Below are 25,795 nucleotides of genomic sequence, written 5' to 3' on the forward strand. Positions count from 1 at the left end.
CTTTGGAAACATAAACACAGTCGTCATCACATATAAATTTTCCCCAAAGTTTCCACAAATAAGTTTCATTTAGAGGAATGTGTGTATATATGAGGGTGAGGACGAGAGAGAAAGAAAACTCAGGCCAGGGGAGTAGGGAGAAGCCAAACAGGTTATAAATGCACCAGAGAGGGTGAGCAGACTGTGGTTATCTGAAACGGTGTGTGTGTGGGGGGGGCTGTGGCTTCAGTCAGCACCCTATCTGAAAGGGGGCCACTAACTCTACCATGAGTTGGGCCTGGTAACTGAGGAAGAAGTGTCAAGAGAAATTACTTTGGACAAAATCAAACAGCTAAGGGGAAGTGTGCACAATCAAACTGACTCTAAAGACTTTCCATGTGCCCTTTGGGGCACAATGACAGGGTTTCTTAAGACAGCCCCAAGGGAAGGCAAATTTATTCAATGGTCTAAGCCCGAAGATTAGAGCAACCACCTACTTGGGTTGGAAACCTCAACTGCATCCCGATAGCATCTTCTTACCAGACTGAGACCTGGCTCATGAAAGAACACACCTACCTGTGCCTCCCACTTCCTCTGTCTAAGGCTGATCCCCTTCAGTTCCTGTGTATGGTTGGGAATGCAGGTGCTTGTGCACATGGATGCCAGAAGTTGACATCAAGGGTCTTCCTCTACTGTTCTCCACTGTTTTTTGTTGTTGTTTTGTTTGTTTGTTTGCTTGGTTTTTTGGTCTACAGGTCACTGAACAAGTCACTCACTATTTAGGCTAGATTGGCCAGAGAGCCCTTGGGATCCATCTGTCTCCACCCCAAATGCTAGGGTTTCAGGCATACACTAGCATGCCTAGGTGTTATGTGAGAGCTGGGAATCCAAACTCAGACCCTCACACTGTATGGTGAGTACTTCACCCACCCAGCCCCCTCCCCCATCCATGCTTTGCCTTTACTGATAAATAGGTCCCGGGTCTCTGTTCCCTGTTATACAATCAGCTTCCCTAATAGTCCTGCTACTTTAATGTTTGGCTTTCTTTTCTTCTTTTAAACACAGTATAGCCTAGAATGCTCTTGAACTCAAGGTCCACCTTCCTCAGCTTCCTGAGTGCTGGAATCACAGGTGTGTGCCACCTGGCTCCAATATTACTTTAGAAACATTTCTTGTGAAATCCTGGTCTTCCATAATGGAAGCTTCGATCTTACTGTTGTAAGAAGCACGTGCCATTGTCTTTCTGTTCTTCTACTTTCTGTGTATGTCTTTTTCAAAATGTACTCTGAGATCTCACACTTGAACCAGGCTGCACTCTTAGATGCTGCTTTCTCTAACTCTCCACTTCTCAGAAGCATCCATTGCTGGGGAGGGTAGCTGTGCTATAAGAGCTTGCCACCCACAGCTGCCAAACGAGATTTAAGATCTGGTGTATTTAAATTAACTTTTCTTATACCTTTAAAAAGACGTATTTGAATCTTAGGTGTGTGTGTGTGTGTGTGTGTGTGTGTGTGTGTGTGTGTGTGTGTGTGTGTGTGTGTTTAGACAGAATTGGAATCTTTGGTCTAATTTTATACCTTTCAGTTAATGTCATACCGCGAGCAGTTCTTTCATGGCATTACTCTAAAAAACACATCAGGATGGTATCTATGTAGATGAATGTACATACATACTGGATCCCATCACCCAATTTAGGAAACTTTTGGCTATTTAAATAATGTAGCACGTTATTTTTCAAGATGATCAGAGATTCCCGCCCCCAGAATGGGATTTATCTGTCAAATATTGTTGAGAAGTGCTGAACTAAATGAAGCTAAACAGAGACCTACCTAGGGCACTTCTCTCAGGTGCACGAAGAGTCTGTGAATTGCCTAGAGGAGATGGGATCAGAATGCCGCATTTCTAAGATGTATATGGTACACCATCTGCTGAGTGCAGTATCAGCACCCAGGAAACATACTCTGGTGGTTCCTAAACAGAAGCCAGAGTTGGGCTCTCTCCCACTGCGCTACTTTCCTGCCTCAGGCTACTAACTTCTTGAGAGAATATCTCAAGATATTCAGTGGCAGGATTGAATCTCTAATCTGCGCTTTCTTCAGAGGCCCAGTGACCTGAGAAGGCAGAAGCCACACTGCAGAAAACAAACTGCCTTAGTCTTACCTCCAGGGAGCAGGACAAGTGCAGTCAAGCGATCAGCCCCGCCCAGTCCTGCTCCAGCAGGCTCCACCCCTCCCAAAAGCCGCAGAGTCAGTGCCTCTCCCTTTATCATCATCCCTTACTATCGTCTCTCCAGCCAAACAACACACACTTTAAAACAAACATGCCGAACCAAAGGGGTGGTCGGAGCTCTGGTTTCTGGGGGTGCCAGGCAAACGCTCAGCCACTGAGTATACACAACCCTACCCTTACACTTAATTTGTTAAATTCATGGACGCAGACATACTCAAAGTGCATGTGTAAGTATGGTGTGTATGAATAAAATGTCACGATGAAACAAACCCCTTCTGTATGCTAGCTTAAAATGAAAAAAAAAAAAAAAGGTGGAGAGGTTAAAAGAAAAGAAAGTGGGAAGTCAGAAATGTTCCAGGAGCTTGTCTGGGATGGTTTACCGGGGCTTCCACAAACACGGAGATGCAGAAGAGCCCCCAGGACACCTTCCCCATACCCTAAGAGCAAAACCACAGGCACTAAACCGCCACACACTCCTCACAAAGCCAGGTGGACCTTCGGTGTTCAAGGGCGCCCAGAGCTTTCCCCTTTACCTGGGGCTTCTGCAAGTGGGATCCACCGCCCTTCGCTTGGTTTGGGGCTGCAGGACCGGGTACCCCTCACCCAGCTTGCCTTGTTCTGTATCTCTGAAGGAGGAGGTTGCGGCTGGGCTTTCTCTACAGACTGCTCCTGCTCGCTCCTGCTCGCTCCTGCTCGTTCCTCACAGGGCTGAGACCAGGCCAGCAACCCGAGTTGCTCCCATGGCAACCACAGAACTTCCTCCAGAAGGAAGGGGGAAGAGGTGGGGCCACAGCTGAGAGGGCGGGACACCCTGTAATCCATTGGCAGTGATCCCTTACCTTAAACTTACCCACTCTGGGTTACAGACACTGAGAGGAGACCTTTGAGGGTTGAAAGCCTAGACTGCTGGGCTAGAAAACAGGGCTACAAATCCTGGTGACCCATTCTTTCTCCCCAAAAAGGACGTGGAAGGCTAAACTTGAAATCTGGTGGTAGAACCTCCACTTGTGAAGGGCATGGGCCTGTAGTGGCTTAAAGACCTTTGTGAAGGAGCAGAGCCCTCTGGAAGGGTTTCCTGGAGAAGGCGACTTCTGAACTAGTCTGAGATAGCCCAAGCCAGGACCAATCTGCAGACACACAGGAATGTGGAGGCAGACAAGGTCAATGCCCGCATAGAATCTAAGCATCTTCTTTATAGTAAGGCTGTGAAGGGATGGGGCAGAATGCTAGGGACCCTCAGGTGCAGATTACAGACCCACTGATGGAGGGTAAATCTGGAGGACCTACCCTGTAAGCAGGACCTGAAATAGCCTCTGGAGCCTAAGACAGGCAATAGGCCTTAGTTAGAGTTGTAGACCAGGGATTCCAAGGAGCATTATAGGGTAGCATGGTCAGAGTATAGTACTGGATGTGGGAGTAAGGCCAGGGAGAAAGAGGTGAGTTGGGGTTGGAGGATTCCTGAGCCAGACAGATTCCTTGAGGGTGAGAGTAGATGAAGGTCAGCAAGGTAAAAAACAGTTACAAGGTAAAGGTTACAAGTTACAGTTAAAGGTTACAGCCTGTGTGGTGGTACATGCAGTTAACCCCAACCAAGACTCGGGAGCCAGAGGCAGGTGGATCTCTGTGACTTTGAGGTCAGCTTGGTCTACAGAGTGAGTTCCAGGACACCAGGGCTATACAGAGAAAGCCTGTCTTGAAAAACAAAAACAAACAAAAAGAAGGTGGAGGAAAGGGAAGAAAGGTTGGAGATGCTGCATGGTCTATGTGTGTGATGTGTATGTGTGTGTGTATGTGTATATATGTGTGATGTGTATATTTGTGTGTATGTATGTGTGTATATCTGTGTGCAGGTGTGCGTGCACCCCCAAGGGAGCAAGCAACACAGAAAGACGGAGACCAAGATCTCTCTTAGCACAGCCTGTACCTTCCTCAAAGGTCCCTTGGCAATATCTAGTGGGGAACTGACCTTGCACTTGAGCTTACTCCAGACTGGAGGAGAGCCCCTCTTGACCCACATGTTACAAATTGGTTTTTGGTTTGTTTTTTTTGGGGGGGGGCAGGTTCTCCTGTCTCAGGCATGATTTGTTCATTTGGTTGTTTTTTGGTTTGTCTACAGAAAGCTGGCTTCTCTGTCTACTAGCTTCACCAGGCTGGAGGGTCCTTCCCATTGACCTCCACTTATGGAGAAAAAGTGGCTGACCACTAGATTTTCACTCCTTAGCCTGCTTGCAGATAACAAGTCTGGTGACTTAGTGAAAATATACAATATAGACATCTTCCCAATATTTTCTGGAGGTGATGACAAGAGCAATGGTCTTTTGCAAGCGTCCACAATTCATCTGAGACTAAATCAAAATAAGCATCTTAAAAGTTAATTTGTTTCTTGTTGTTTTCCAGACAGGGTCTCACTGTGTAGCTCTGGCTGTCCTTGAACTCACTAGGTGGACAAGGTTGGTCTCAAATTCACAAAGATCCACTTGCCTCTGCCTCTCCAGTGTTGAGATTAAAGGTGTGCACCACTGTGTCCAGCTTTGAAAGATTTTTTTAAATTATGCATATGTGGTGGGGGAGGTATGTGTGTATGAGCACAGGTGTGGGTAGAGGACAGAACTGTTTGGAATTCCTCTGGAGCGGAGTTACAGGCCATTTGAACCTCCAGAATGGGTGCTGGGCCACCAAATGAGTCCCTCCGCCAGAGCAGTCCGCGCTTTTAAAGGTTGAGCCCTTTCTTTAGCTCCCAAACAAGCAATTAAGAAAAAAATGAAATTAGGCAATCTGTGTGTTAACACACGTGCACAAAGTTATTAGAAAGAGGTGTTTACACTTTAACTCCTACCCTAATATGAAATGCAAAAGAAATATATAAATTTTATGTTGCAAAATAATTTCAGTCACTTAGCCATTTGTCCGTCATCATCATCGCCCCTGAGCCCTGTTATTAAGTCTTGTTGTCAGGTAAATCTGATTTTTTTTTCTCTCCCCTTCACAGCATTTCAGAGTTGGGACGAAGGAACTTGGTGTAAAAACCATGTCAAAGGAAGTACTGAAACCAGAACTCAAGGTTCTTCAGAGAAATGACCCCCACCAGGTCACTGATCGAACGTTTTTCATGGATGGTTCCAATCAGAATTTGAAAACCATCCCGTCAGAGATTTTGGCATTAAAAGAATTAGAAGAACTGCATCTGGAGAACAACCAGATTTCTGAAATTGACCCAGACATTCAGCACTTAAAGAATGTCAGGGTCCTCTACCTGCACAAGAACAACCTGCAGTTTCTGTGCCAGGAGTTGGCGTCGCTAAGCAGCCTGGAGTCGCTGGACGTGAGCAGCAACCCGCTGCTCTATTCCTCGCTGCCGGTACTCAGCTGCCTCCGCACCCTCCGTGAGCTGCGGCTCTACGACACTGGCCTGAGAGAGGTTCCCACTGTGATCTGCAAATCCCTGCACCACCTACAGCTGTTCGGACTGTCGGGGAACCACCTGGAATCGCTGCCCAAGGAAATCGTGAACCAGACCAAACTCAGGGAGATCTACCTGAAAAAGAATCAGTTTTTTGTTTTCCCTCCCGACCTCTGTGTCCTCGTCAACCTGGAGGTGATCGATATGGACTACAACAAGCTGAAGGCCATCCCGGAAGAAATCGGCAACCTGGTGAAGCTACAGAAGTTCTACGTGGCGTCTAACCACCTGCCCCTTCTCCCTGAGTCTCTGAGCCAGTGCAGCAGGCTGACGGTGCTGGATTTGACCCACAATCTCCTCCACTCCCTCCCGCCCACCCTGGATCGGCTCACTGAGCTCACGGAGGTCGGGCTGAGCGAGAACCGCCTGGAGAAGGTGCCGCGCCTCCTGTGCCGCGCGATATCGCTGCAGCTGCTGTACATGCGCAACACCTCCCTGCGAGGGCTGCGGCGCTCCTTCAAGCGCCTGGTCAACCTGCGCTTCCTGGATCTCAGTCAGAACCACATAGACCACTTCCCGGCGCAGATCTGCGCGCTCAAGAACCTGGAGATCCTGGCGCTGGACGATAACAAAGTAGGACAGGTACTGCTTCCTTTCCCGGCTGTCACCCTGCTCTGCCTTTCCTTCACGTGGCGCTTTGCCAGCCAATATAGTGAAACCCGCTACCGGAAAAACAAACAAAGCAAAAAACAAAACAAAACAAAAACAGCAACAACAACAAAAGGGTTATCAAAGATATCCCACAAGGTGGCATTTTATAGTCTTTCTTTCCAAAGAATAGTAATTCAAACCTCCATCTAATGTTCAGTTAGGACATGGGCCGCAATCACTGGGGTATTTTCATTCTCGAGGACACATGAAACAAAATCGAACTGAAAGTTGTTTTAAGGGTCAGAGCGCGCCAAGATTCCAATCCACGGTTTGGACTCCAGGGTCTCTCCTCGTAACACGCACCACCCGACAGCTTCCATAAGATGTAGGCTTTACCCTGTTCCCCAGAAATACTAAGGTCCTTAACTTTCCATTCTTGGGACACTGAAGAACAGGGTTTTTTTGTTTGTTTCTTTGCTTGCTTGTTTTTTTTCCCCCTAGAGAAACTGTCCCTGCATGGGTGCGGGGATGCGTTTTGGAAATGCCCATCACGGCCTTGTTGAGCATCTGAATAATGGCAGACCATGTCAGTGGGGCAAACGCAGATACGCTGCAGGATCCTCATCGAATGCAATAGACACAGCAATGTGAGCTAACTGAGGCTGTATGAACCAGTGTGGAGACAACTCAAAGTGTGATGCTTATTGAACTGGGGTGGGGTTGGGGAACCCCTACAACAATATATTCGTTGTTGAGCCACACAAAATTACAAACATAGCCCGGTGTTGGTGGCGCACGCCTTTAATCCCAGCACTCGGGAGGCAGAGGCAGGTGGATCTCTGTGAGTTCGAGGCCAGCCTGGTCTCCAGAGCGAGTGCCAGGATAGGCTCCAAAGCTACACAGAGAAACCCTGTCTTGAAAAACCACAACACACACACACACACACACACACACACACACACACACACACACACAATACAAATATAGACACTGGTGACATGGCCCACTGGGTAACAGTGTTTTCTGCCAAGCCTGGAAACTTGAGTTTGATCCTGTGGAGGCAGGGGGAACATTGAGGAAAGACAGAACTGATTTTTGCAAGTTGTCCTCTGACCTCCGCTCTCCCTATGATGCATACAGGCCCACAGGCATAAATACACAAATAAACACATTTTTAATATTATACATATAAATAAATACACACACATATACCACCCATTTAATGAATATTTATAACGATAAAACTATAAAAAGCAATAAAAACATGATTTGGAAGGAAAAGTCACCAAGTTCCCAAGAGTGTACCTTTGCGGGGAATGCTCAAAAAAGGCATTAAACTCAGGGCTTGTCTGGCATGTGGAAGTTCCTGGTTCAATCACCAGGATCATAAATAAGCACAATAAAATAAGGGATATGGAAATAGGAAAAGTGCGTGGAAGCTAGTGGGTAGCTAGCTACTCAATACGGTGGAAATGAGAGAGACTGCCTCAGAGACTAGGTGGACGGTGAGAACTGACTTCCAAAAGCTGCCCTCTGACCTCCACACACATGTACTGACTGTGCCCTATACAAGGGGGTGTGCAGATAGGTGGGGCAGGGCACAGAGTCAGAAAGAAACAGAGACAGAGAGACAGATGGGGTGGAGAGATTCCTTCCAGTGGAGAAAGTGTTTCATTTAACAGTTTCATTTAAGTATTTCATTAACTCAAAATAAAATGGATTTAGGAAGATTTTCTAGTTTGCTTTCTATTGTTGTGATAAACACCATGACCAAAGGCAACTGGAGGAGGGAAGGCGTTATTTCATTTCACACTTCCTGGTCAGTCCCTCACCAAGGGGAGTCAGAACAGGAACTCAAACTGATCCCCAAGGGCTGCCCCCAGGCTCACCTTTGGTTACCTTTCTCACACAGTCCAGACCCACTGCACAGGGATATGCTGCACTGTGGGATGGACCCTCCCACATCAATTGGAAAACAGGAAAATGCCCCCACTGACATGATCACAGGCCACTCTGATGGAAGCAATTTCTCTTCCTGGTGTGTTCAGTCAAAACCAAAATTAGCCATCACAGAAGGATAGCACTGTCCTAATCATGGCTGAGTCACCAATGATAGCTAACCTTTTCTTGAGAGAAACTTTAAACTCTCAGAGGGGAGACTTGAATGAATTCTGCTCGATAACAAGAGAAACCTCAGTTTACCTCATAAATCAAACCATGCTGGAGCATAGACATGTAGACACATATTGTGCTGAACATGAAAATCTTTATGAACTATACTCATAGTTTTCCATTATTCTGATTATATTTTTTTGTACTTTTGTCCTTCCACTATTAATTTTGCCTGATGCTATAACTTATAATCACCAGGCTTATTTCTCTTCTCTAATTTTAAGCCAGCTCCTTACCTCTTCTACCCGAAGACTCACCTGATGGGTTTCTGACTCTTGAGGCCTGGCAGTAGCTTCTCCTTGCCTAGCTAAGTGTGAAAATAGCTTTCAGTAGGTAGCTAAATTGATTTTACCTGTATAGCAAATTACTATTAAAAGAGAAAGCAAAAACAGTATTCAACCTCAAAATGGTCAGTTATGGTGTCATAAATAATTGTCCCATGTTGATACTCTGCAGATTCTCTGTGTCCAGATTTTTCAGTTTTTATAAAGTAAGTGTGTGTGTGTGTGTGTGTGTGTGTGTGTGTGTGTGTGTGTATGGATGGATGCTTGGTATGCTGTGTATACATGGGTATGTGTGCCACAGCATGCATACGTGCTCAGATGACAACTTTGTGGAGTCAGGTTTTGCCTTCTTTCTTTGTGTGGGTTCTGGAACTCAGGCCAACACCAAGTACTTTTACCCACTGAGTCACTGCACCAGGCCCCGTGTGTCTACATTGATTTCTATATATTATGCATTAACATGAATTGATGAAACAAAATATGAGGTCTTGAAAATCCTGGGCAAAGGGTGGACTTATGAACATTAAATGTACTTTGAAAATGAAAAGCTACACCAGTGTGTTAAGTAAACAATGGTGAGAGTAGAATTATCAGGCTGTAATAATGGATTAGACTGAAGTCTTTTCCTGTTGTTTTCTACTTTATTGAATGCAGTACCTGGTGTTGAAGGGGAGCCAAGTGCCCCAGGAAGAATTTTTTAATTCTTTAATTTTTTAAATTCAGTTTCTCTAAAGATCAACTTGATCTGATTTTTTAAGTCAATAAATAAACTGGGTTTGATGATCTATACTCCTAATCCCAGGTCTTGGAAACAGAGGCAGGAGGATCAGAAGTCTGATGTCATCAGCAGCTACATAGCAAGTTCCAGACCAACCTGGGCTACATGAGCTCCTGTCTCAAAATAAAAGCAAACTATATATATATAAAAACACACCAAAAAAGGAAATATTCATAGCAGTTTTTAGAAAAATAAACCTTCATCTTACATTTTAAAAAATGTTCTAATAAATTCCAGTTGTGCAAAACTTTTACAGAAATTTAATTTATTCTTATGGTGTGCTTCCTTCTTTTCCAATTGTGAGTAGTACTATTATGCCCAGTTCGAGGAACCCCCCAAAAATCAACCAAGGAGATGACTCACCGAATATAGGAACAAAGGTTTCTTTATTGGCAAGCTGCAGCATGGATTCTGCCCTCTCAAGAGCAAGCAGATTACGACTTTCAGCTAAGGGGGCTTTTAAGGGGAAAGTTCAAAAGACTGAAAGTTTCCAGATTACAAGGTTTTCATGGTTACATAGGATGAAATAATAAATGTATGTTTCGGCAGGATGCAATTAAGCAGGATATTGTAGGGGAAATAAGTTTGTTAATTATCTCCTGGGTCAGGGAATTTTACAACTTCGAGTTGATGGCTATCTGACTTCTTTATGACAGAGAGATGTTGACATAGCTTGAGTATGCTATCTGGTCTCAGGCTTCTAGTCACTATCCAGTTCTTTGTTTAGCCTTATCTGTCTGGCTGCCTTTTGGGAGCTCAGAGGAGCTTGAAGTTTTCTTTTTTCCTATATGGGCTTTGGAGTCTAAGTTTTTAGACTTTTATTAATTCCTCCCATTTCAGTACCATTGCCCAGTGATGAGCTATAGAAAGGCACAGCGAGGGTCCTGAACAGTGCTGTGGTCTCACCAAAGTGGTAGGAGGCAGCACTGACTGGGGAGAAGGTACGAGGAAGACAGGGAGACAGGGAAATGAGGAAGGATTTCCCACCAGGAATGAAGTTAGACAAAGGAGTGTGCAAGTTAAGAAATTGCTAATTCACCTAGAATTTTCTTTCTAACAGTAACGGGAGGCATCTTTTGCTGCAGTGAGTAGGGTGGTTATATAAGTTAGAGTGAGATTTTTCCATGAGATTCTAGAGGACCAGAATGAGGGAGTAATACACCAACTGTGATGCAGCTTAGTAAGGATTTCCACTCAAGGTGATTCGTAAGGATCACTCTTTTCTTTCTGGGAGGTGGTGAGGAAAAGAGGGTGGCATGATTAGCTAGCAGCATATTTAGCCTCTGTTAGAGGGTTGTTTCACAGAATCTGCTTAAAGCTTTCCTTTGAAGTCTGGCAGTCTGTAAAATACCTCTAACATCTAAATGAGGTGTTCAAAAGAAGGGAAAACATGACATGACGGATCCCAGGATCTACAGGGAGCATCCTAATAGAAACACTCTGAACATATGTTTGCTTCCAATTGAGTTCAAAAGCAGTTTCAAAACTGTCAGGTGAAAGACCTTGGGAGCTAAAAACCAGGTGTCACCATGAAGGGACCAGCTTCCCTTTTGGCAGCCATAACGGCCGAACACGTGCTTCTATGACCTTGTCACTAGAAAGTCAGATGCCTGCCTCGTGACAAGGAACCAATCAGAAGTTAGCTGGTGGCGCTATGCTTTACGACCCTGGGTGTGCTTTATGGACAAGCACATAGCAATGACGCACAAAGTATAGCAACCACCCTGGGAGGGCCTATGGGCCATAACAACCAGTTGACCAATCAACACAGGGCAAGCCCTCCAAGCCTGGAGGCATACCAATCCTGAGTCTGTGCATACCCCTAGACACTCCCCTTACGCTGTCCTATAAGATCTCTTGGGAGACCCTAGGAGCCATCTTTTGCAAGCCATCCGCCATGGCGGATGGGTGAAAGACCAGAGCTAACATGGGGTTAGCTTGTTAAATTGCAATAAAGCCTCGTGCAGTTTGCAGCAAGCTCTCGAATCCGCCTTGTGATTGGGGTGACTGAGAACGTGGCCTGGGACCCTGGATACCTGAGTTTTCTGGGGGTCTAACATTTGGGGGCTCGTCCGGGATTTGCGACCACCTTTCACCTGAGTGGATTAGATCTTGGAGGTAAGATGATTCGAGCTTGCAACCTATATGTTCAATGTTATGTGTTTGCTTGTTATGTCTCTTGCTGTTTTGTTGGTTTGGTGCCATGACTTGAATTTGAATTTGCTGTTTTGTTGGTTTGGTGCCATGACTTGAATTTGATCTGAGCCTGCGCAGAATTTGTAATTTGTATTTGTAATTTGTACTGGTATTTGGAATTTGTAATTCGGACTTCTGGGGGAAATAGACGTATTTCGAGACCCTGAAGTCCTGCCCTGGACGAAAGTCCGATTGGGTTGCTTGAATTGAACCATAGGGTAAGCAGACGTGTGGGCCCAGAAATAGACGTATTTCTGGAACCATTGGTTCTGCCCTGGACGAAAGTCCAAGGGTTGTTTGTAATTTTGGTTTGGGGCACCATTTCTTTGCCGCGGTTTGTGCTGTCTAATGTCTGTCCACATTTCATATTTGTGTTGTGTGTTTGTTAAGCATCTCTTTCTGTCCCTACTGCCCACACACATGGCATGCATGGATCAGGGGTCTTTTCTTGATGCTCTGAGCACGTGGCACCACCTCAACTGTGATCGGCAGATGCGCCCGGAGGACAGACTGCTGCACTGAGGACACCCGGGAGGTACAAACGGAGGCCAAGGACTTGGATCCTCCTCAGCGGTGATTTAGTCACAGGTTCTGCCGCCCGTCTTCCTGGTGCCATTGCCTTATAAGCAGCGCGGGCGGATTGGGTTGGCATCTGTTCTTTCCTGTCTATTCTGTGTTATCATCATTGGTTTTCAATTCAGGATCCACCACGGCACCCCCTTTCTATCCCCACCTGCGGGTCTGTGAGGCATGCCAAGTGGAGCTGTTTCTGCCGCAGCTGCTCGGGAGTTTCCCTGCTCTGAGAGAACATGGCTGCAAGGCCGCCATCTGCCTGGCTGCCCGTCTTTCTGTGCTCCACACACATGGTATGCAGGAGGGCCACGGGGGTCTTTTTCCCACCCCTGCATTGGCCAAGGGTCTGGGGTTACCAGCAGCACCCCCACCCCAGGTCTCTCTGCCTTGAGCACATGGAGCTCGAGTGTATGAACTTATCTGGCCTGATCCGGACTTCTTAAAAAAAAAAACAAAAAAACAGCCTTAAAGTTATTAAGAACTGTAAAAGGGACTTTGATAAAATTTTTATGTTGACTAAAAAATGAGAAAAAAATGTAAGAGAGAAAGGAAAAAGGAAATTTGTCTAAGAATGTCTAAGAAAGTCAGAAGAATGAACTAAAAGGTTATAAAGAGTTAAAGCAAGTTGTAGAAGGTCAGAGAAAAGGTTGTTACAAGTCAGAGAAAAATGTAAACTGTAAACTGTTATGGTTTCTCATGTCTACAAATAGTAAATTTTAAAAATGGTAATATAAGTTAAAATTTTAACCATATTAAGCTAATTCTGTTTAAAAAGTCCTGTTTATTTCTCAAGTAATTTATGTATACTTGTTTTAAAATGTTCTATTTCCTGGTATAACCTAAGTTCTGTTACAAGCGTGTTAAGCAAAGGGTACAAGTTACGGCCATTTTGTAGTCAGCCACATGGCAAACTGGTCACATGGCTGACTGGTAGCCATTTTGCTGAAGTTGAAAAAAGAATACTTAAACCACCATCTTGACTAAAGGTGACCGCATGGAAATTAGAGGTACCATCTTAGAAACAAGTTTTTCAGTTAAGATTTAAAATGTTAATGCTTCTATATATTACTGAAAAACATTAAGGGAATTTAAATTTCTTTTTAAAACCAGTTTTTTTAATGTTTTATTAATATTTGTATTTAAAGAGCTTCAATTTAGAATTATTTTTAAGCAAAGCCTGACAATGTAAAATTCTTGTTTTGTGAAAGATGCTAATCTATTATAAGATGTTACAGTTTGTGTTTTCAGAAGTTAAGTTTAGGGTGTTGGTAGCACACACCTTTAAGCTCAGGGTGTAGGTGGCACACGCCTTTAAGTTTAGAACATTGGTGGCACACACCTTTAATCCCACCACTCGGGAGACAGAGGCAGATGGATCTTTATGAGTTCAAGGCCTGCCTGGTCACAGATCAAATTCCAGGACAGGCTCCAAAGTCATAGAAAAACCCTGCCTCAGAAAGAAGTTAAGTTTCAGCAAACAGCTAAAATATGTACATGTAGCTACTGTTTAAGGAATATAAGGTAGCTCTATGCAGTTTTAAATTCAGCTGTGCTAAGTTTCAAACATTTTACTAAGTTAAAACCAGTTACAGTCAGGCTGGAAATTAATTACAGAAATAAGACCTTACCTAGCCACCTGTATGCTTCTTGTGTGCTTAAGGCAAGTAACTAAAACAGACAAACAGACCTCTAATGCTTCAGAGATCTTCAGAATATGGCATTTAAATTGTTATCTTTAAAGTTTATAATATCAGACAGACTGCCAGATCCTGACAATGACCCAAAGCCTCCAAAGAAGATTATGAGGCACCTCAGTTCCTGCACCTGGACCAGTGAGCGAGATGCTCAGATGTCATACCTGCTGCCTGCCAGAACCTGGCCGAGACTGTGGACAAAGCTGCTGGACACTGGAAAATTGATTGTACCCCCTTTGCCTAGACAAAACAAGGTCAGTCTTTTCCATGTCCCCCTTCCACAGAGAGAAAAAAAAAAACTCTCACAGTATAGGCCTGGCGAAGATTGCTGTTCTTTGAGACAGCTGCCTCCAGCGGAAATGGAGAAACTTGGGTATGGCTAACTGTATATGGACTGGCTTCTAGACTGGCTTCTGTCACTTTTTGTAGGTTCGGATAAAATATACCCTTCTCAGATCTCTGAAATATTACTGGTTGTCAGCTTGACAATCAGCCTGTCAGATCCACTATAGACTAGTCAGTATGTTAGCTGATAAAATAGTGTCTATCTACTGTTCAGGCACAAGCTCATGGTTTTTAAGTTTATTTTGGTTGTCATCTAAGTACAAACTTAAAGGGCTTTTCATCAGGCCAAAGGCACCTCTGTCCAATCCATACCTCGCTTTCTGGACAGAAGAAAAATATACATGCTTATAGCCCAAATCTGTAGTTTTTGCTAGGACTCAAAGTTATAAATATGTTCCTGCTGTTTGAACAGATATCCAGATATCTGCTTTTTCTGCATTGTGGGCTTCAGTAAATAAGTTTTAACCTCTGTTCCTAGTTTAAACATGTCTTAAACAGGTTTCTGCTTCTGGCAGACATCTGAATATCAGTTGCTGACTACAGGTTGTTCTAAGTAGACTGCGAGCCCTGGACTTGCTGTGGATGTGAACCAGTCCAGCTGATGTGGACAACCCCTGTCTCTGCAACAGAGTCTGCCAAAAGCCCCTGATGGATTCCCCATTGCCTAAATTCCTTTTTGCTTTTGACTAGCATTTCAACCTTCTGGGGTCCCTAACTTCGTCCCAAAGTCAGCAGGAAGCAGTTTGGAAAAGAATTTCGCTGCCCATTTTCCCTGGTTAAAATGCTAAGTCAGGAGGAACTCCCTTGCATGGGGATGCCAATAGCTCTCACTCCCTGATGGGGGCGCTAGAGAGACAGCAATTCCATGATTGGAATTTCCAAAAAAGGAAAATGGGGGAATGAAGGGACCAGCTTCCCTTTTGGCAGCCATAACGGCCGAACACGTGCTTCTATGACCTTGTCACTAGAAAGTCAGATGCCTGCCTCGTGACAAGGAACCAATCAGAAGTTAGCTGGTGGCGCTATGCTTTACGACCCTGGGTGTGCTTTATGGACAAGCACATAGCAATGACGCACAAAGTATAGCAACCACCCTGGGAGGGCCTATGGGCCATAACAACCAGTTGACCAATCAACACAGGGCAAGCCCTCCAAGCCTGGAGGCATACCAATCCTGAGTCTGTGCATACCCCTAGACACTCCCCTTACGCTGTCCTATAAGATCTCTTGGGAGACCCTAGGAGCCATCTTTTGCAAGCCATCCGCCATGGCGGATGGGTGAAAGACCAGAGCTAACATGGGGTTAGCTTGTTAAATTGCAATAAAGCCTCGTGCAGTTTGCAGCAAGCTCTCGAATCCGCCTTGTGATTGGGGTGACTGAGAACGTGGCCTGGGACCCTGGATACCTGAGTTTTCCAGGGGTCTAACAACCAGATATATTAATTCCAAGAAATAAATGTACTACAAATATTATTATTAGTGCTCTTCCTTCCAGCATTATCAAGTATTTGACATTCTCTAGGTAGCACATTTGCCATGAAACAACATTAACTGACCCAACATGTGAAAAGCAGAGGAGTAGCAGTATTACCCCTGGATAGGGTCTGGCCACGTGTTTTCAGAGTCTTGACTTCTCATCCAAAGAGTTGAAAATAAGAGCCCACATCAATTTACACAGAAGCAAGATGATACCATTCAAGCAAAGTGATGGCACAAATTAGAGACAGATACTGAAGGGACCAGCCCCCCATTTCGGCAGCCATGACAGTAACACGTGCTTGCTGTGACCTTGTCTTAGTCACTAGAGGTTAGGTGCCTGCCTCGTGACAAGGAACCAATCAGAAGTTAGCTGGTAGCGCTATGCTTTATGACCCTGGGTGTACTTTATGGACAAGCGCACAGCAATGATGCATAGAGCATAGCAACCACCCTGGGAGGGCCTATGGGCCATAACAACCAGTTGACCAATCAACACAGGGCAAGCCTGGAGGCACACCAATCCTGAGCCTGTGCGTACCCCTAGACACTCCCCTTACGCTGCCCTACAAGATCTTTCAGCAGCCGGTTCAAACTGTCTTTTGTAGCCAACCGCCATGGTGGGTGGACAAAAGACCTGAGCTAACATGGGGTTAGCTCGTTAAATTACAATAAAGCCTCATGCAGTTTGCAGCAAGCTCTCGAATCTGCCTGGTGATTGGGATGACCGTGGTCATGGCCTGGGACTCCAGATACCTGAGTTTTCTGGGAGTCTAACAATACACTGTCAAGATCGGTAGCAGACCACACGAGTAAGCACTCTCACTCGCCCCACTCCTTGTTCTTTATGTGGAGTTAAAGAGAAGGGGGGGTAGTTACAGGGGGTAGTTTGGATGGCTCTCTATTTTGATTGACAGATTAAGTCATACATTCAGTTTTTTCCTATTGGTCATGTTTCTTCCTATAATGCATGTAGTCTTAGCCATGTCTTCATCTAATTATACATAGACATAGGTAGTAAATAGAGGACTATCTCTAAAAGTTACTGGAGAACAGAATTTTGCCTTACTGCACATGCACCCCTAATCTAGTTCAGGCCACATTGGCCCTTCTATTCATCATACCTGCATACACTAGGAACATGCTTGAAAAGATACTGTCTAAATTGGATTGTTACCTGGACAGTTTGTACATTTGTTCAGAGATGGGACTACTTGCAGCCTGATGCATGTGGGAGTCCCAGGGGGACTCTGAGCTTGCTAGATGCACTGTTTGGAGAGGGATGTATATGCACAGTGTCTGCAGGTGAAAGAGCTAGCCGGCCAAGTACATTATTACAAGAGGGGGATGGGAAATTGCTAACCCCAAACCAAATACTGTCCTCCACTTGCCTGCTTCAGCAGGAGACAGGTGGAAGCTCAAACTGCTGATCTTCAAACATATACGGTAAATCATATAGTACACATGTAAAAGTATATAGAAACTGCCTGTCTCTAGGAGTCACTAAGCAGCTCTACACTTTGTTTAACAACTTGTTTCAAAGCTAAAAGCTCAACTTTAAAATTCTCGACATAAAGCCAGTTAAATTTAGCCCTGGCAGTTTGTATACAACTTTGGTGACACTAAGGTCAGTATTGATAACCCATTACCACCAGACAATCCAAACAATTTATTTTTGAGTGTTTAAAAACAATCTCGGGGGCTGGAGAGATGGCTCAGAGGTTAAGAGCACCGACTGCTCTTCCTGAGGTCCTGAGTTCAATTCCCAGCAACCACATGGTGGCTCACAACCATCTGTAATGAGATCTGGTGCCTTCTTCGGTTTGCAGATACATATGGAAGCAGAATGTTGTATACATAATAAAATAAATAAATAAATAAATAAATAAAATCTTTAAAAAAACTTATAAAAAAAAAAAACAATCTCAACCCTAACTAGCTTTTTGTTATATTTCCAGTTACCACCAAACATGGGCTCACTTATAAGACTGAAGACACTTGGACTCACAGGGAATGACTTTTCATCATTCCCGGAGGAAATCTTTTCTGTAGTGACTCTGGAGAAATTATACATTGGACAAGACCAGGGATGCAAAATTTCCTGTATTCCAGAAAACATCTGTAAATTGCAGGTAAGCCCTTTCAACAGACAGCCAAGAAGTGCATGCTGCCCTCCCCTGTCCCCTAATGCTGAGAGAACATGAGGCAATGTTCCTCACACTGCATAAACCATGCATCTGTGCTAGATTTTCAATGCTAAATAGTGGATTTCACTCTAATGTGATTGTTATTCACTATGTCTTGTAATGATTCTTTTTCTGTCCCACTAGTCAGCTCCCATGTAACAACATAGGGACTTATTAATGATGAAAACTCAGCCTATAGGTTAGGCTTGTTTCTAATTAGTTCTTATAACTTAAACGAACCCATTTATAGTCATCTGTGTTCTGCCATGTGGCTCGTGGCAGTTAACTCCCATCCTGCACATCCTGCTTGCTCTGTGTCTCCTGGTGACCCTGCCTTTCTTCTTCCCAGAGTCATCTCTGTCCCCGAAGTCCCAGCTAACCTCTTCCCGCCTAGCTATTGGCCATTCAGCTCTTTATTAAATCAATTAGAAGGCGCCTTGGCAAAGGCACATCTTCATAGTGTAAAATATTCTACCACAATGTCTCAGGGCTGAGAGGGCTACATAGCTCCACTTCATCTTGACATAGGTTAGAGAGTTCAAGCTTGTTTTCACTCCTTCAAGGTCAAACAACAGAATGTTTGGCTAAGAAGTAACTAATGGGTGTCTTACTTTAACAACAGGACATTTAGCCTAAGGGTGTGACTGCTGGATGTTTTGTTCCTTAAGAGATGTTTTGAGTAGTCTTTCTATCATGGAATAGAAGTCTTTTGCCCTTCCCCTTGGCTTGGGATATAAAAGGGCTTTGAAAAATTAACTTAGGGCTGATTCAGTATTCACTGGAATGCCCTCCCAAATCTATCCTGTGTTTCTTGTCTTTTCTTTAGTATCTTTAATTTTCTACCTCCCATTTCTCAATCCACACACTTCCCTCCAAAAAAGGACCAGGCATGTAAGCTGAGTGGAACCAGGCTGTTGTGTATCCCAGACATAGGACACTACAACAATGTCTTAGTTAGGGTTACTCTTGCTGTGATGAAACACCATGACTAAAAGCAGCTTGGGGAGGAAAGAGCTTATTTCACTTACAGTTCCATATCACAATTCACCATCAAAAGCAGTGAGGTCAGGAACTCACACAGGGCAGGAACCTGGAGGCAGGAGCTGATGCAGAAGTCATGGAGGGGTGCTGCTTACTGGCTTGCTCCCCATGGCCCACTCAGCCTGTTTTATTATAGAACCTAGGACCACCAGCCCAGGGATAGCACCTCCCACAATGGGCTGGTCCTTCTACCTTCAATCACTAATTAAGAAAATTCCTTACAGATGGATCCCATTTTCTGAATTGAGATAACTCCAGCTTGTATCAAGTTGACATAAAACTAGCCAGCACACCCTCCAACCTTCATGTCCATTCATGGCAGGAGTGGCTTTGTGTACGGCAGCAGGAATGTATGGCAGAGGGCTCCTAAATCTTGGCAGATCAGGAAACAGAGCAAGCTAGACCAAAGCTGGGACAGGTATGACGCCCATAGCCTGTATCTAGTGGCTGGCTTCTGCTAGCAAGACCCACTTCTTAAAGGCTCTACAAGCTTTAAGGAGCACCACAAATTGGGGAATAAGCACTGAAAACAAGAAATAAACATGTTTCTCCATTGTTCCAAGGCATGATTTTCCCTACTACACATGAATGGACATTCACAGGTAAGTCTGGTTATTGTAATTCACTTTTTAAGATAAATGTCCTCACCACACACTCTCATGTTATGGCAGAATCTTAAAGAATTATACATAGAAAACAACCTTCTTGAGCAGCTACCTGTATCCTTGGGATTAATGCCAAACCTGGAAGTTCTTGATTGTCGGCATAATCTTCTTAAGCAACTCCCAGATGCCATTTGCCATGCTCAAGGTGAGGAACTTTCTAGATCCACAACCCAGCAGAGTGAGGCCCACATTACCAGTAAATGACTTCCTTGCCTTAAGAAAGACCAATTTCAGAGTCTGTAGAGCTGTCCTGTACCATCACCCACAGACAGACTCTCTAGCAACACGAAGGAAGCAGGGTGCCTCTATAATTGTGTAGCTAAGAGTCTTTCAAAGGTAGTTTATAATTTGAATGAAAAAGAGAAGCAAACAGTGGTTGCTAGGAAAATTAGCATACATCCATACTTTCATTACACCACCATCAGCAGAAGTTGACTGAACACTTATGATATGGTAGCATCTAGAGTTGGGGTCTTGATGTAAATGTTTATCTATGTCACTAAGTCAGACCTGGAATGATGAAATTAGCAGGGGGGATTTTTTAGAATTGCATGATTTACTTGGAAAGAATAATCACACCCGATTCCTAAACACTCGAGTACTGTTTGGCTGAGTCACTCCCATTTAGCAAGTTTTTGCTGAGTAGTCTCTGGGTTCTCTTCATGCTGTGGAAGAGCAGACACAGACAGACATTCAATTAGGATGGTATCCTAAGCTAAATCAACCAATTAAATGAAGATCTTTGCAGGTTTGAAAGAGCTGCTGCTGGAGGACAACTTACTCACTTGCCTCCCTGAGAACCTTGACCTCCTGGAGAACCTTAAGGTCCTAACACTGATGAGCAACCCCATGGAAGACCCTCCGATAAGAGTGTGTGCCCAAGGCAATGACGCCATATGGAAATACCTGAAGGAAAACAGAATTAAGAAACAAATGACCATAAAGGTATACTCAGCACAGACGCTTTCTTTTTCATTTAAAAATTTTTATTCTCGGACAACTATATGTATGTATACAATGCATCTGATGATACTTGCCTTCCATTCCCCTCACCCTGCCCACAGACGTTTCCCAGCCTGTCCCCGTCCCACCTTCATGTCCCTCCTCTTCAAGCCTGACCCCTTTAATAATTCACCAAGGTCAGTTAATGCTGCCTGCATGCCCATGGATGGAGGGGGGGCAGACCCTGGAGCGTGGGAAACCTGCCAGAAGCCACACCCTTAGGATAATTGATCCCTCCAGGAGCCCCCAACTGCCCAAAACACCCTCAGCTAGGGGTGGGGCCTCATGAGCCCCTCCCTGTCCAGGCTGATTGTTGGTGGCTTGATCCTGCACAGGTCTTGTGCAGGTAGCCACAACTGCTGAGTTCATGAGTGGGATGGCCATGTCCTGTTTAGAAGGTGACCTACCCTCCTTGGGCTCTTACATTCTATCCACCCCCTCTTCTGTGAAGTTTTCTGAGCTCAGGGAGTAGGGACTGAGCACTCAGCAGTCACTTGTTCTCAACTCTTTGACCAGTTCTGATTCTCTGCATTGGCTGCTACCCACTGCTGTATGAGGTTTACTCAAAGAAGTCTGAGCACAACAGTAGCCCATGGATAATAGTCCATTTCTTCTTCCACCGTGTGTGTCTGGGCATTGAACTTGGGTTGTCAAAGTTGGTGTTTATCTACTAAGCCTTCTCAACAGCCCTCTTAAGATATTTTATTGGAGCAAAAAAAACTTATATTAACAAAAGCAGTAAGATGAGGTTAAGACGTCAGAAATAGAAGCATTTATGAATCAGAGGCCTAGAGACCAGGATCCTGCCATGAGCTAGGATCAAATGGGGAACAGCCTTGAGATCTGGCTCTCAGCCAATGACTCCATGAGACATAGGGGACCCCAGACAGGCAGGAACATGTCCTCTTCAGTTAGCATTCTCTACTCTTCAACGGGTCCAAGCCAACATCATCTCATACCCAAATGATATGTTAGTCCCCAACTATTATCCTGCTCCTACATTTGCTCCCTCACAATGTGTCTTCTACTTGGTAGTGGTGTGAAAGTAGGTCTCACTAGTCTCTGGTGAAATGGACAAGTCTTTGTCCCATCTGGAATAACAGTTAATTTCCCAAGTCTACCAGTTCAAACAGCTGCCCACTTACACTAAACAGTAACACTCCCCTTTCTTTGTCAAAATTTAGCTAAACTAATCATCATACATTTTAATAAATCAAAACAATCCCTAAGATGCAACATAAAGAAGGGAAATAAATAAAGATACATTTTTTGTTCAAATATTTTCTCAAGGCACACCTACTTAAAATGACTGTGCCATGTATACACAGCATACCAAGCATCCACACACACACACACACACACCCACACACACACTCACAGAGCAATAAGTAATGTAATAATGTTTTAAAAATTAAGCTAAATTTTTTCTGTGGCTGTAGTTTTAGAATATCCTAGATTGTATTATAATTATTTATACTGTACATCACATAAACAACCACTTATTGTAAATTCTGATCATTTTAGGCAGCTAATGTAGTGATATATTATTTATAAATTATTAAAGCTTGACTGAAGATTCAGAAAAGCAAAGTCAGCTCGAGCTATAGAGATCAGGCATTGGTGGTACACACCTTTAATCCTAGGATTCAGGAGTAAGAGATAGATGGATGGATCTCTGAGTCCAAGACCACCCAGATCTACACAATATTGAATCAGTCTAAAAGAGAATTATAGCTCAGATCTTTAATCCCAGGACTCATGAGAGGTATATAAGTCAGTATCAGGATTCAGTATGAGGCATTCAGCCTCCAGCCACGCTGAGGAGAGCTCATAGGTTAGCCCTTGAAATCTGAGGTACAGGTAAGGATTAGTGGCCAGCTGCTTTGCTTTTCTGAATCTTCAGTCAAGCTTTAATAAATCATGAATAATATATCACTACACAATAAAATATTTTTAAAATACAAATGAAAAAGACCCCCCCACCTCCCCCCCAACCCCCCACCCACCCCCACCCCCGCACTTCATTTGAACATGCATACTTAATGTCTACTGGTTACAAGATGAGACAGATTTTATCGTAGATTCCACTTTGTTTTAACAATGGAAACCCCAAGATACTGTTGACATAGATTAATTTGTGAGAATAAAAGAAGCTGTTTTCACTTTTTTCTTTGTATTATTAATGTTTTATAGTAACGCAGTACCCATTTTCAAGCCTCTTTGAGACTTCTAGCTCCTCAACTGAGACACTAGCTGACAGACCCAGTGGTCTTCGTTTTTTCTTGAGGCTGAGTTTGCAATCACATAGCCTGAGAAAACACTGGTCCCCCAGCCCTTGAGTCATTTTCTTGTCAAGACCAATCTGAGTATTTTGAGCTGTTCCGGTTATTTATCTCATAGGTTTTTAGAGTCCTGGCTGAGATGCCATAAGGCATGAGATGTTCTGTTCTTGCTAAAATACCACCTGAGTAACTGTGAAGGAGTGAGGGGATGGGAGACTGCATCCCTGGGCTGAGCTTGGCAAGGGTGCATCTGGAAGCTGAACCTCAGGAAGCTGATGACCCTCTTGTGGTCCAGAACACAAGTCTACTTAACTTCAAGACAACAAAAGCCCTCCAGAGGGCAATGCTGTTCCCCAAGTGTTCACCCTGAATGCTCCCACTTCTCTCTTGACGGATGCTCAAACTGGATCCTGGGAGTTCTTGGAAAGACCAGTCATGCCCCTGCCTCATGTCCTCCAATCTGCGTAGAGATGATGCCCCCCCACCATAGATGATAGCCTCTGCCTCCATTCACTCTCTGCTTAAGCACCCTCTCCTCAGAGCTTCTTTCCCAAGTCTCCTACACGAGACCCTGCCTTCTCATTAGCTTAATCACCAGAACTGACCTCTTTTACCCCAGGCAATGCTCTAGACACTAGAGATGCACCAGTGATCAAAATAGACAAGTACTTCTGTCTACTTATTGCTTAAAGGTTAATGGGATTGCAGTAAGCATGAAAAATAAAACTAAGTTTTGCACGTGTATCTTTTTTGTTGTTGTTTTGTTTTAAGATGGGATTTCTTTGTGTAGAACTAGCTCTGCAGACCAGGCTGGCCTCGAACTCACAGAGATCCACCTGCCTCTGCCTCCAGGGTGCTAGGATTATTTGTGCATCTTATCTCAGTTCTTAAGAGGCAGAGGCCAGTGGATTTCTGAGTCCCAGGGCACCCTGATATACATAGTGAGTGCCAGGCCAGCCAGGGATAACTAGTGAGATCTTATCTTTTAAAAAAAGTAATTTGTAGTATTTGGAAAAAATCAAGGTAAAGGGAACTGAGATTGCCAGAAGATTTTTCTTTCCTTAAAAAATTACTGTATTTATTCAGGGTGAGTGGGTGGGTGGATGTGTGTGAAGGCACATGGGTTCAGCAACTCAAGAGGGACGGTCAGAGGGAATGGCGAGAGTGGGGGAAACAGTCTTCCCCAGGGAAGAGCACACCAATTGGTTATCCAGTACCAAACGGTCAGCTCTGAAAACAGACATACAAATGACATTACACAGACTGAGCAGGTTGCATTTAGGAATATCTATGTATGTGTATTTACATATATGCCTGTCACAACAGTTAGTGAAAAAAGAGGTCATTAATTTGAAAAAGAGCAAGGGGGATATATAGGAGGGGTGGGGTGGAGGAAAGGGGAGTGGAAATGGTGTGATTATATTATAATCTCAACAATAAAAGAAAAAGAATTTTAGAAATAGTGGAGGTCAGACAAGAATTTGCAGGGGTCTGTTCTCCTTCCAGCAGGTGGTCCTGGGGATCCATCTCAGGTCACCATGCCTGGCAGAAGCTCTCCTTACCTGTGGAGGCTTTCAAACTCCTTGTTCCTTCCTTCTTATCTTTCTCCTTACCTTCCTCCCCACTCTCTTTTACCATTCTCCGTGTGTGTGTGTGTGTGTGTGTGTGTGTGTGTGTGTGTGTGTGTGTGTGTGTGTGTGTGTGCTTAGACTGAGAGAAGGGTGATCAGGGTAGATTTCTTTGCAAAGATGGCTGTCTTGGCTTGGGCTGCAATAATACCACAGAATGGATGGACTAAAGGGCTAGATTTTACATCCTCCTAGTTCAAGAGATAGGGAATTTGACATCTGGCTCCAGCCTGGCTGGGTTCTAGTGGGTTCCCTCTTCCTGGCTTTCAGATGACTCTTTTTCTCACTGTGTCCTTATCTGATATTTCTCATGAGGGCACTAACCCTGTCACAAAGTCCCAACCCTCATGACTTCATCTAAACTTAATGACCCCTGCTATAACCCTATCTCCAAGTTCCATTCCACTGGGCTGTGGGAGGGCGTAGGACTTCAGCATAAAGGGGGATACAGCAATAAGTGAGCAAGCTCCCGAGAAGGTAAGCCACCGAGTATTGGAAAGAAGACTTAAGGAAGAGCAGGCAGCTGATGCAGAGGTCGGGTTAGCATGGTGCCCAGTGTATCCAAGCAAGAGAGAGGCCCATGTATACAGAGCAGATAGTTAGGAAACAATAGTTAAAAGAACCAAGAAACGAAGAGGATGGGGTCAAGGCAGATTGAGCCTTGGAGCCATTGTGAGCACTTGGGCTTTTGTTTTGAGAGAAATGAGGAGCTAATCATTGGAGGGTCTGAGCAGAGTGTGTCATGAAAGGACAGGTGCTCCAAGTAGGTGGGCAGCAACAGAGTCCGGGGAACAGTTCGGGATGGATGTTAGTGGAAGCCAAGGCAATCCTTTAATGAGAGGTGGACAGCGGGTGCATACTTGATTTTTCAACTCTCCATACTAAATGTTGGCATTCCCCATTGTTCTTGTCATCATTTACAAACTCACACATTTACTTACTTATTTTAGGCAAGGTCTCACTCATGTAATCCAGGCCAGCCTGGCACTCATTATATAGCCAAGGATGTCCTTGAACTTCTGATCCTCTTATGTCTATCTCCTAAGTGCTGTCATTTCAGGCATGGGCCACCAAACCAACTTATGTGGTATTGGGTATAAGCCCTAGGACTTCACACGTGCTTGGGCCAACCCTCTACCAACTGAGCTCCATTCCACCTCAAGCCCATAGTCATATACTTAGTGCCCCTCCCACTGCTGCAAACGGGCTTCAGA

At 44.4% G+C, this 25,795-nt stretch overlaps 1 protein-coding gene across 1 annotated transcript in view; it reads left to right on the top strand.

Annotated features, from left to right (window-relative positions):
* Lrriq4 (leucine rich repeats and IQ motif containing 4) overlaps positions 1–25,795 on the top strand; it is a 47,343-nt gene that overhangs the window by 20,807 nt on the left and 741 nt on the right. Inside the window, exons 2-5 of the mRNA XM_027392039.2 lie at positions 5,198–6,250; positions 17,736–17,909; positions 19,676–19,814; positions 20,418–20,614. Of these exons, the coding sequence (XP_027247840.1) occupies positions 5,198–6,250; positions 17,736–17,909; positions 19,676–19,814; positions 20,418–20,614 (1,563 nt within the window). The remainder of the gene's footprint in view (positions 1–5,197; positions 6,251–17,735; positions 17,910–19,675; positions 19,815–20,417; positions 20,615–25,795) is intronic.

This window comes from Cricetulus griseus (genome assembly GCF_003668045.3).
Source record: "Cricetulus griseus strain 17A/GY chromosome 1 unlocalized genomic scaffold, alternate assembly CriGri-PICRH-1.0 chr1_0, whole genome shotgun sequence".
NCBI classification, from domain to species: domain Eukaryota; kingdom Metazoa; phylum Chordata; class Mammalia; order Rodentia; family Cricetidae; genus Cricetulus; species Cricetulus griseus.